Source organism: Acanthisitta chloris, unplaced genomic scaffold, assembly GCF_000695815.1.
Source record: "Acanthisitta chloris isolate BGI_N310 unplaced genomic scaffold, ASM69581v1 scaffold29130, whole genome shotgun sequence".
Taxonomy (NCBI): Eukaryota; Metazoa; Chordata; class Aves; order Passeriformes; family Acanthisittidae; genus Acanthisitta; species Acanthisitta chloris.
In genome coordinates, this window is record NW_008650448.1 from 48061 (window position 1) to 60710 (window position 12650).

The 12650-nt window shown below is 42.0% G+C and overlaps 1 protein-coding gene across 1 annotated transcript in view; it reads right to left on the bottom strand.

Annotated features, from left to right (window-relative positions):
• Window positions 1–7279, bottom strand: part of SLC9A7 (solute carrier family 9, subfamily A (NHE7, cation proton antiporter 7), member 7) — a 37787-nt gene extending 30508 nt beyond the window's left edge. Inside the window, exons 1-6 of the mRNA XM_009085180.1 lie at window positions 7013–7279; window positions 5920–5997; window positions 4884–4960; window positions 4155–4267; window positions 2718–2823; window positions 2291–2432 (exon numbers count right to left, since the gene is read on the bottom strand). Of these exons, the coding sequence (XP_009083428.1) occupies window positions 2291–2432; window positions 2718–2823; window positions 4155–4267; window positions 4884–4960; window positions 5920–5997; window positions 7013–7279 (783 nt within the window). The remainder of the gene's footprint in view (window positions 1–2290; window positions 2433–2717; window positions 2824–4154; window positions 4268–4883; window positions 4961–5919; window positions 5998–7012) is intronic.
• Between the last annotated feature and the right edge of the window lie 5371 nt (window positions 7280–12650).

Below are 12650 nucleotides of genomic sequence, written 5' to 3' on the forward strand. Positions count from 1 at the left end.
TTAAGGAAACGCGACAGGAAGAGGTTCAACTCCCCTGAAGTTAGGCAAGGACCCTTGTCAGAACCAATTCCTCCTTTCCAGTCTTTTCTGGCAGCTTTGTGAATAAATTGTTTACACCTCTTGCTGTTATTGTAAGTAGCCATACCAAAGCATTTCATTAAGTCTGAAATTAAAACCTGTGCTCATCATTTTGGGGGTAAGATGAAGGTGAGAGAAGGAAGAGGTTCAACTCCCCTGAAGTTAGGCAAGGACCCTTGTCAGAACCAATTCCTCCTTTCCAGTCTTTTCTGGCAGCTTTGTGAATAAATTGTTTACACCTCTTGCTGTTATTGTAAGTAGCCATACCAAAGCATTTCATTAAGTCTGAAATTAAAACCTGTGCTCATCATTTTGGGGGTAAGATGAAGGTGAGAGAAAGGCAAGAAAAACATTATATAATTTCATTACTTCGATCAAATTGAAGTGTTAATTAAAACGAAATTATTATCTGTTTTCTTGATTTTTTTTTCTTTAGACATGGCCTTCCCACTCACTTCTTTTCAACCAGGCAGACTCTGCAATTTAGAAAGAAAATATAGTGTGATACAACACTTAACTGTTTTAAAAGTAACCCCAGATAGCCTGCGGTGGAGTCACCATCCCAGGAAGTGTTTAAGAGGTGCCTGGACCTGGTGCTAGAGGATATGATTTAAGGTTTAGGGTTTACAATACCTTGGCAGGTTAATGGTTAGACTGGATGGTCTTAGAGGTCTCCTCCAAACTTGATGATTCTATGAAAGCCAGAACAAGTCCTTACACATAATCTGCATCAATTGGGAACTAAGTATTCCATCTGTTTTGGAAGGACACTGAGCTGACTGCATGAAACCTGTTACTCAAAGAAGTAGTTACAGGTACTTCACAGCTATGGCACTAACAGTCTATTACCTTAATTCACAACCTAAGGGTTCTAATCTGCTATGAAGGTCAAAATGCAAATTTATAATTTGCTTCTACAGCATTGCATGACATTATGTATGTTTCCAAAAGAAAACAGATGAAATTGTCTAACTGAGCCACCCCACCAACCAAAACAGATCAACAAAAAAAGCAAAACCACACACACCCCAACCACACAAAATGCAACCACAGATGTTTTGTCCTGAACTGCCTCCTCACTCCCAGCCTCTCTTCACCCTCCAGAGCTCAAACATCAGGAAGAGCAAGGAGCAGCTGCTGCTGCAGAAGCATGACTTTACAAAGTGGATCTGAGTGCATTTCAGCCAGCAAGCCAAAACCCACAGCATTTGAGTAGCTAGAGCTATGGATGGCTGGTGGCCTAAAAGGCAGCTGAAGAGTCATGGTTCTGGCTCACATCGACTGCAGATCAGTGGAACTGAAAGACCGAATATTAAATCATCAACATGACATCTCCCCCCTCATACTTAAAGGGTTTCCATTATACAGTCAGACAAATCTGCACAGTGTGTACATAATAAGATACAGTTGAGACATTATTGCTTAATATCAAGAGTCACATGTCCATGATTATTGTGCAAAACATCACATTTTACCCCTTTCAAGTCAGCGTTCAGAAGTCTAGGCAGATCAAAGCAGTCTGGGATATGCACAGATAATTATACTAGCCAGTCTGAAAGCAAAGACTTACACATTTTTTTCCTGAAAAAGCATCATAATTTCTGGAGCAGGTCAGGCTGAAGGTTTACTGCCTGAGCCCAAAACAAAAGCCACACAAATTGCTTGCTGAATGCCTCAGAGACCTAACCAAACAGCAGCAGTAAGCTTCAAGAGAACAGGACAGACCATGCAAAGCATGTTAAGAAGTTAACTCTCACAGAGATACAATCTTATCCAAGACATATGACGTCAGATTTCTGGCAGCAAGTTTGAATGCAGGACTCAAGGAATGCCCTGAGGTCAGAAATAACTATTATAGATTTTGCTGAAGATAGAATCAAACACCAGTTATCATACAAGGCATCTTTCAAGCCTAACAACAAAAAGCAGGGGGTTTAGTTTCGTTAAAAGAAACTAAACATTATTAAGACATGCCTGTTTAAGGTTCCCCCTTGCCTTCCAGTGTGCAGCAGCATCACTAGATCTTCTAGCGCGGCCACAGTTACATTGAAAGTTGATTTCTGTGGGTACCTACAACTCCTTTCTATAGAAGAAAGTGACACGAATACTGATTGCATCTTCACACTCAGAATGAAACAAATTTTACTATGCCCTCACAATAATACCTGAATGTGTCTTCTAGTCTGGAAGAGCTAAACATGAAAAAGGATATCAGAGCCGTCACAACCCCTGTCACTGCTCCCATCATGAAAGAACCACTGAATATTCCCAGGAAAACACCAACAGACTTGAAAAATGCTGCTGCATCAAAAGCGTGAGTATTTTCACCCGTTGGCTGGTAGGCAACTATAGATCTAGAAAGAGGGTAACACCATGAGAAGTTAGAAGTGGCATCAGAAAAGGTTTCTTGCATAACAACAACAAGAAGCAACAGAGACAATCCCACACTGAAGGCATAGATGTCATTCTGGCATATCTATGCATTAGGGATCTGGGCAAATGTCTGCAAGGGCTATTAATTCAGTTCAAGACAATCCATTTAAATTTAAAATAACATTTTTCAGAAAAAGCATTTCTTTTAGACAAATACCAAAGGCAATTTAAGCAATTTGAGAGGAGAAATTCACAGAGTTACTTACGAAGATAGTACAATGGCAACAGCATCATTCAACACGCTCTCCCCAAACAGAAGGGCATAGAGATCCACATCAGCATGCAGCTCATTAAATATTGCTAGCACGGTGACTACAGAAAGAAAAGAGAAAAACAACACTGGCTGACTTCAGGAACAGCTGTGTGGGCAGACTTGCCAGTCTGCCTAAAGCAACAAAACTCAGGAATTGAAGCACAGGATCCGAATCAAACTGGGAAATAGACTGGCCACGTTTATCTAGAGGTAAGAAATTCTGCCACCAGTTTTAGGGCAGGTTCATTATGAGATGGCTCTGTTGTCCTCTCACCTGCACAGTGTTCATTGCAAGGCCCCATGATTCAGGGGTATGGGGCAGACAAAGCACTTCCACCAAAGCCCCAATAAGTTTTTAGAATATGTTCTATATAAGGCAATCCACAAAACGTTATACAACTCTTGCAACTTTCAAAAGCTGTCTGGATTGCTGACATGGCCAAGTATTTAAACCTTTGTAAAATAGTGCTAATAATCCCAAGTGCTCCCCAAAGTATAGCCTGTGTCACAGGCATGGGAGTGTGCGTTTGCACGGAATTCAAACAAGGGAAAGACTGCTAAATATTTATAGCCATCCTTCCAAGGAACTTCAGCCTGAGATGAAAGACCACAATCTCGAACATGTTCCCACACAGGAGCTTCAAAAAAAACACAGTGCTTTCTTGCATAAATTGTGTGCAACCCCCAGCTGTTCAGAGCTCAGCTCAGTCACAGAGGCTACTTCCCATTTTCACACTAATAACCACTGAGCACCTCAAATAAACTGTTTTAAATGTCAAGCTTCATACTTCATCACTCCCTACCCTGGTCCCTGACATACATCAGCCCCACACACTGACCTGCCAAGCAAAGACACCTGTATGAGCCTGCAAGACTGACGGATGGCTACGTTATTTTGGGAAAAACTTGAATTACTTGGCCAGAAGTGCATTCTTCTGCTTCTGCTTGTAAATCACGAAGTTCATTGGAGAAAGACCCCCCACCTAAAGAGCCTAAAAGCCTCAAATATTGGTCTTAAATTACCCCATGTCCCACGCAATGTAGCTGAAGAAGGAATTTCTGCTATTCAGACCATATAATAATCTCATCTATTTGCAGTCAAACTCAATGCTTACTAAACAAAAAAAAAAACCTACCAGGGGAAAGAAGACATTATTTAAAGTATTTGAACAGGGTAGACAAATTTTTCCCTAAATATAACATGATATCATATTAGTTCAGCACCAAATCTTCAGAGAACAGCTTTCAAAACACTTGGAACGTGCATGCATTTCTGAGAAGAGCCTCAGAGACACCAGTATAACATAACTGAAAATAAAGAGCTGTTAATAAACAGCCAAAACACCTAGGGTTATTTTGAAAGGTTATTAAGAAACGTTCATCAGGCTACCTGGATCAGTGGCAGATATGATCGCTCCGAAGAGGAGGCAGTCTGTGTAATAGAATTTATCAGAGAGCTGACCCACCAGCTTCATTAGCTTCACAACCCCATACATGAGATTCCTGAGGAGAAAGAGGATGGAATGGTCCAAGTCAAAGGAAAGCACAAGCAACACTATTTCAGGCACTGGTTATGCTACAGCCCAGTGGGACACTGCCACATTTTAATATTAAGCTCTCAAAATGCATTTTCCTCTTTTCCCTATGAGCTGAGTCAAGCTATGCATGATCCAGAGCATATTATTTAAAACCAGTAAGCAAAGCAATGAAACCTGCTCATACAACTGGCACAGGGAATCTGCAGGCTGCTCGATTTTCTACCAAAGGGAGCATTTCCCTGCTCAAAATTCCCCTCAGTATTGCGTCTCCCAACACAGTACATAGGCCAAAAGCTCTCAGCTAAGAATAGGCTTCAAAGTATTACTCGAGTGAAATTCTTTGAGAGACAAACCAAGGTCACAATTGCAATTCAGGATTTCTGTATTTCAGGACATTCATATACGAGACAGTAATATCAGCAGCATCAAAGATTGTACGGAAGCAAACCGTGACTAGCTGTCTTAAACTGAAAGTGTGTGTACACGTACACAAAATACATATGCATGCAGGCAGAGAGAGAGAGAGCACTTCATCCACTCAGCACTTAGTATAGGAAGGAACTGACACAGTGTTCACTTACCCAATAATAAAACAAGAGACTGCTGTTCCTAAAAAGGCATAAGCCAAAATGGACCCCAAATTCCTGAAAAAATGTCTCTGCATAAGAAAAAGAGGTTTATATACTTATTTTAAAAAAGTTATATCACCTGTTCAAAAACACATAGCACACTACTTCGCTGGCATTGGTACCCAGAAACACACCTCCATTTCAGGGAAACAGTTCAATTACTGCAATGTGAATTCTATCCAGCTTCAATAAACTGAATAAACCAGACCTGAACCAGGTATTAAATCCTACATGTAGCTTACTGACAGGACGCTTTCCAGAAAGATGCTTCTTAAGAGATGTGTTAGCTGCAAAACTGAAAACCAGCCCCAATTCACAGAACCACAGAATTGAAGGGTTGGAATGGACCTTACAGCTCCCCCAGCCCCAGCCCCTGCCCTGGGCAGGGACACCTCCCAGCAGAGCAGGTTGCTCAAGGCTCATCCAACCTGGCTGTGAACACTGCCAGGGTTGGGGCAGCCACAGCCTCCCTGGGCACCCTGGGACAGGGTCTCACCACCAGAACAGGAAAAAACTTTTTTCTCACATCCAACCTAAACTTTCCCTCCTTCAGTTCAAACTCAATTTCATGGTATCTTCAAACAACATCAGAATCTGGGCCCTTCTGCCCTTTGGGGTCTGGCATATCCCCACTAGGGTTCAGGATTAGGTCCATTTCAGAGCATAATTTACTGCATTTTGGCCATTTGAGAAGGACCAAAGAATTTCATAGCAGAACATCTTTTCATTTCAAAAAAAGATGGCTAAGTTCAAAGAAAAACAAATCATCAAGAAAATATAGAGTTTAGCACATTTATACTAAAAAGTACATGTATTTTCTCTTAAAACAATATGGCCTAACAATCTATGGAACAAATTAGATGGTTTTTACAGCCATAAAAATAATACATGCTCGAAATGGACACCGTAATCCCAAACAAATCAGCAATCTCATGTATATATATACACATATGAAAAGGGGCCTATTCTTAGAAATTATGACACTTACTTTCTTCAGGCTATAACCAGCATGAAAAATAATTGGAGGCAACAGAATGTTGAAAAAAACTTCTGGGTCAAACGTTACCTAAAAAATAAAATGTGAAATTTCAATTAGAAACAGATATACACAAATTGTTAGGTCTTTTTCCACTTTTCATTTTCTGACAACTACCATTTCTGGTTGTTAAAAGAGACACGTTGACCCTCTCAAACACTGACCAGCTCTATACATACACAGCAGTACAAGGCTGCAGCTCTTCTTGGTAAACAGCATCTCGAAAAAACACTCATTACATCCATGAGCAACGATAATCTGGCAGCAGTCCAAGACACAGTCCCCCTTTTTAGAGATTTCTAGTAGAAATGATGCAGAAGGTCTCTCTTATCATGACACACATTCACATAGCTGTAGATGAAATGCTATTTTAGCTTACTTCTTTTCCTTTTTTGAGAGTCTAGCCACTGCACAGTTATTGTGAGCAAACAAGTCAGATATGAGACTGGTTTTCAGAAATTTGGATCACACATCACTTCTGTGTATTTCGGCAGACATTCTAGAGATCTACAAAAGACTACACTACCCTGAGGAGGTTAATTCCAGACACTGAATAAAAAGCCAAATAGCACATCTGAGTAACAGCTGAGAGGTGAATCTCACTTCCAAGCCAGACTGTCTCATTTGGCAGATTACAGGGATGCAAGCAGTAACTATTTCCTGACAATAAACAGATTTTAAAACCCTAGGGGAAAAATCCCAAAAGGAAACAATTACTTTTCACTATGAAATTACGGTTTCCCTTATATTGCATTTACATAAAGCAGCATCAGACTCTTTTTGTTCAGCTGGTCTTCATGAGTTCTACAGATGTCAGAAACATACACTAAGTCTTCAGACCAAGGGCTTTGGGAGAGCACTACACATGCAACAGAGCACAGTTTCACCATCAGTGATAGAGCACAGAAAGTGCTTTTGAATTAAGCATTGAAGTACTGTTACTCTCAGGAATCCTGACACTTGACACTACCCAGCATTGAAATGGGATGGAAGCACAGATAAAGGAGAGACACACAGCCAAGCACAAGAGGTGGTGCAGCCTCACCTTTCGCAACATGTCATTCTGCTCCACGTTGTGGATCTTGCCAGGGCTTATCTCCCCCTTGAGCGTGTACTCGAAGAATTTGCCGCTGACGTTGACCAGCAGCGTGGTGAAGGGCCTGTCCTCCTGCGAGCAGCTGAAAGGCTTGTCATGGCCACTGCTGGACGGAGTCCCATACCTCAGGATCACCCCAACTATGAGTCCTGGAAGAGGGAAAAATCCATGAGGCTGATTTGCCTCTCCTGTAGCTCTCCTCGTTCCAAGTAACATCGGAGGTATAACGCATGAGCCTTACAAACACATGTACATCATAAACGTGTTGCAGTGATTTTTTACTATCAGTTTCCTACAGACGAAGAGAGGCCCAAGAGCACATCAAAACTCCCAGTGAATTTGTAAGACCTGGTATCTACCTGAAGGGACAAACAAAAGTTTTGTCTTCCTCACCCCTCTTTCACAGCTCCAAAGAGCAAACCCCTAGTTGCATGAGAGGCTAAACACTGGGACACAAATACATTTCACCTGCCTAAGGACCGAACCGAGAACACACACCACTGCCAGCAAATAATGACTGCTGGAAACACAATTCTAGGCAACCAAACAATGCTTGTGGCATGAGCTCCTGGGTATTCCACAAACTCTGAAATCAGAAGGCAGACCACGTGCACAAAGGAGGCAGATACAGAAGCATGCTACACTTTTCACATAAACAAAGAAAAAAGGCATAAATGAGCAAACATAAGAGATCCAAGATTCAGGAATATGAGACTAATTACTTAGCCTGATTAGATTAAATCCAACAGAAAACTCTATAATGGATGCATCAAACACAGTGACAAAAATAACTTTTAACCTAATGGAAGAGCCATGCCAGGAGGCTGGAGAAACACCAGGTTATAACTGAACACTTCATTTTACAATGTACTAAGAAAAGAACAAGACTCCAGTTCTGCAGAGAGAACATAAAAGAACAGTTAGAGTGGTTTTGGTCTGGTAAGTAAACAAATTGATGCCCACTTGCTAAAGGCTCCCCCGTTGCCTTAGGATGATCTGCAATTTAATCCCTGTTGCAGACAAGTGCAAAATGAAGATGGATGTTTGATGCTTTTGTTGACAAGTCAGTAGTCAAGGCTGGTTTTGCACCTTGTGACCCTCACTCTGCATCCATAGGTCTGTTTCTCCAGATAATAAATGAAGCTGACAGGTAATGACCAGAGAATAAATGAAGTATAGCAAAGAAATAAATTCCACCACACACAAATAAAATTTTAAAAAAGCCCAAACAGACTTATCTTTATAGCATAGTGCAAAGAGCAACCAAACTGTACCCCAAAAAAAGCCAATCAAAAGAACACACCTCATTCTCTTCAAGTTAACAGTGAAGAAATAGTTTCAATGGCAGAGAAGGTACAGCAGGTAGCAGCTGTGACACTAGTGGGTGACTCACCTCTGGCCCTTGTCATGGAATCATCAGGGTTGGAGGAGACCTCTAAGATCATCCAGTCCAACCACTAACCTGTCACCGCTGGAACCCTAAACCAGATCCTCCAGGGTCAGACCCACACACCTCTTAAATGCTTCCAGGGATGGTGACTCCACCAACTCCCTGGGAATCTATTCCAGTGCCTGAACACCTTAACAGGGAAAAAAATTTTCTAGCATCTAATCTGAATCTTCCCTGTCTCAGCTTATTACCATTCCCTCCAGTCCTCTCCCTGAAGCCCTGGCAGGACAGACATCCCCCACCATGAGGTCACCCCTGAGCTGTGTGTTCTCAAGGCTCCCTATGATTGAGAGAACACAGCAGCAGCAAGATCATTCCAAAGTAACTAGAAGATTAAGCAATATTTTATTTAGAAAAGGAAGTACATACTCAAAGCGAACACAGGGGAAGAAAGCCCCTTAGAAAGATAAACCTATGTACTGAAATTTCAAACGCTGACAATTAAAATACAGAGATTTATAGAAGCATCTTCCTAACACCACTGGAGCATTTTACAGCTCCACGTGACAGACACAGCAGAAACACAGCTCTACACAAAGTGACAGGTGACAGCCTCTCACCCCAGGCCACTTGCACTACCAGTTAGGGCTGCAGACACTTCACCAACCCAGCCAGGCGAGCAGCCAAAGCTTTCTGCTACTCTCACCCTGCTCACAGCTAGGAGCAGCCCAGCTCACAGAATACATCAGGACTGATTCTGTGAAAAACTGACCTCACCAGCATCAGCCAGAAATGCTGTAGTAAATCAGAAGCCAGAATGAAAACTGTACAGATGTGCTTATACACAGCAGTGACACAAAGCCAAATCTATACTGCTACAAAGCTGAGAATAGAGAGGGGGACACTGGTAGATGTAATAGCTTCTTAGGCTCAAAGACTGTCCTTAGGAATTCATTGCAAAGCAGATGGGAAACCCCATTGCCATGGCCTTAGTAAGAGGCACTAGAGAGCAGGATGTGATTGCACTGTACGACTAGATATAATCCACTTGTACATTTTCCCTCATAACAAAATATACCAGTTATATGCCAATTATATCCATAACATACCTAGATTCTGAAGTGAAACTTTCTTTGACTCTTAGTGTGCCATGACCCAGCTAACACAGCTGCACCTTCCACTGATAAAACACCAAACTGGATGAGCTTAGCACTGAGCAGCTCACAGTTTAGCAGTGTGTGATCCCTGCTGCCAGGCTGCTGTATGGAGCAGGATGCACCTGGGCCACTGCTGAGGCAAGAGGCTGGCAAAGCAGTCAAGGGGCTAAAGCTCCTCACAGCTCAGTCATTAAAGGAAGCCACACAAATTCCATGGTCAGCTTCATAACAAAATACGAGGCATCTGTTAGTTCAAAAGACGAGACAGAAGAAAGGACAGTTCCCTGGCCTTACAAAGGTACATGCATACTGCTGTATTTATCATACAGCCCCAAAATAACAGGTTTTGAACATTAAAGTGAAGCATTAAAGCATACTTTTGACAGATTGAACTGTAGGAATCCTGAAGTCGTTAAAGCTTTTCTAAATAAAATTTAAAGTCTGTAGAAAACCATATGGAAGAATATTCGGTTTTCCAATAAACATCACATCTTTTACATACTACAGTTATTGGACTTGTTCTATGATTTCTAGATCCCATCACAACTGATAAAGCAGCATTAGCAAAGCTTATATATTTAGTCAGCTCCATAATGTCCCAAAACCCTAAAACCCCAAATGCTTTTCCAGCAAGCCAAACAGTCTGATTCACAGCTTCAGAAAGGATGCCCTGCTGACCCGTCTGCCATTTGGTGTTACACAGAAGGCAATGGCATCCTCTATACATTCTCTCTAGATACCTGGTTTCAATAATTTCCAAAACATCAGAGTTGCAGCTGCAGAGCAGATACAGAAGAATGAGTACCCAAACTCTGTGTTATGTCTGCAGAAGGTCTCACTGGGGAAGAGTTTATGGAGAACCTGGATCAACAAAGCAAATATTTATCTGACTGATTAAGAACATTTTATCTCTTCAAAAAAGAAACCTCTAGGACCACTAAATCCACCACTATCTTTTATTATACAACTGCCACAAGAGTGAAAAAGCTAGAAATGGGCTACAAATACTTCAAATTCGAGAAGTGCCTTACTTTCAAAGTTTTGGTTTGTGGCAACTGTTGCAAGGACAAGTTTATATCACTGCTCAAAGACTCAGAGGAAGAATAATCTCAAAAATTAGTAGTTAATACCCTGTATGCATGACCTGCATTCTCACTTTTAACAGAGAAAGTATTTGTGCCAGTAGCTTGTCTGTACAATGCTGAACACACAGTTGGTGCACAAAGAACATCTTACTGAAAACGAAGCATTGAAACCTGGGAATATTTTGTCCTTTCTGAAACAAATCACTATTAATCATGAATAACATTAGATTTCAGAAACAGTCATAGAATCATACAGTCATTTAGGTTGGAAAACACCAAAGATCACCGGGTCCAGCCGTTCACCTGACACTGCCAAGTCCACCAGTAAACCATGTCCCAAAGTGCCACCTCAACACCGGTTTGAAACACCTCCAGGGATGGTGACTCATCCACTTCCCTGGGCTGCCTGTTCCAATGCTTGACCACCCCTTCCCTGAAGAAATTTATCCTAATATCCAACTTAAACCTCCCCTGGTGCAACATGATTGGTTAACACCAGTCTAACAATATACCATTTCAAATGTCCTATTTACTTTCGGTTTTGTTTGCGTACAGAAGTCACTGAAGTGAGAACGTGAATTCAGATGGGCACACGCACGAGCACCTTGATCTGGTCAGAGCCCCAGTCTGTGTGACTTCCAGCCCAATTCTCTGCTGAAGTAGCCCTGAGGTTTCAGGGAGTGCAGCTGGCAGCAGTCTGCAGGAACTGGAGGCACTCACACTCCACACAGTCTGATCAGTGATTTCAATTGGATCTGTGACCCAGTGGACTGGATCAATCTGTGAACTCAAACCTGTTTAGATACAGTTTCTTCAATACACTTTTGGTAAAGAGTCAGGCACAGAATACTGAGGGTCCTTCCCTGGCAACCACACTTCACCCAGCAGGAGACTTGGCAGAGATCTCACTGCTGTTTGCAGCTATCCACTGGGAAGACAGAGAAGAAAGGGACAAAATCTTCTGAAAAGTGCACAGCAATTAATACTAAAGGTGACAAACTTACTGCAGGTGAAAAACAACAGTCAAGGTTTGTTCTTTAAACAATGAAGTGACGGAGCACCAGAATAAGCTGTCACAAAGTCTGTATAATCTCCTTCCTCCTATATAGCCAAAACGCCCATGTGAGTATGGCCCACAGGAGCTGTGGGGGCTGCTGTGAGCAGGGGCTGGACAAGGCTCTCTCCAGGAGTCCTTGTCAGGCTAGATTACCATCAAGATACCACAGCTGGAAAGTTTTACTTTAAATAGCCTGAACCACCAACAGAGAAAGCATTCTTCTTATTACAGGGTCAACCTTTGAACCTCACAGTCCACACCTTCAAATTTCACAGTGGTTTATCAGGAATTTTCAACACTTACGTAGTAATTCAAGCATTGTTTCTGATCCAGAACTGAGCTGGTAATGTTGCATATTAAAAACCTCAGATCACAAGTTACAAACCATCCCCAGAAGCACCAGCAACTGGCTCTATAGCATCTGCTTGCCATCCACTGAACCAGCCTGTGCAGGGGAACACCACTACATGACCTCTTGAAGGAAGGTTAAGCAAGTGTCTGCAGAGCCCCAGACCTCTGTTAGTGTCCTGCACTCAGTGTGGCTAATCCATTAGCCCCTTTTTCAAGGGTGCAAGCTGCCAGTGTGGCACCCATCAGCCTGTCACGCCACTGCAGAAGACACAAGCCTTGAAAAATGGGGAGCCTGTTCTGAAATTAGTCCTCATCTTTGGCAGTTTATGTTCAGCAGTGTAAGCACAAGATAAATCCTCACGGTATTTCAGTTTCCAAAAATTAAACAAACAAACAAACAGATAAAAGAAGCATTTTTCAACAGGGAATGGAGGCAGGTAATGGCAATTCTTGAAGCCTGAAGGAAATTTTGGGGATCTCCAAACCTGGAAATGCTGGATAACAGATTCAAGGTCATACTTTGTCATTGCCTTAGGGCCATTTTAGA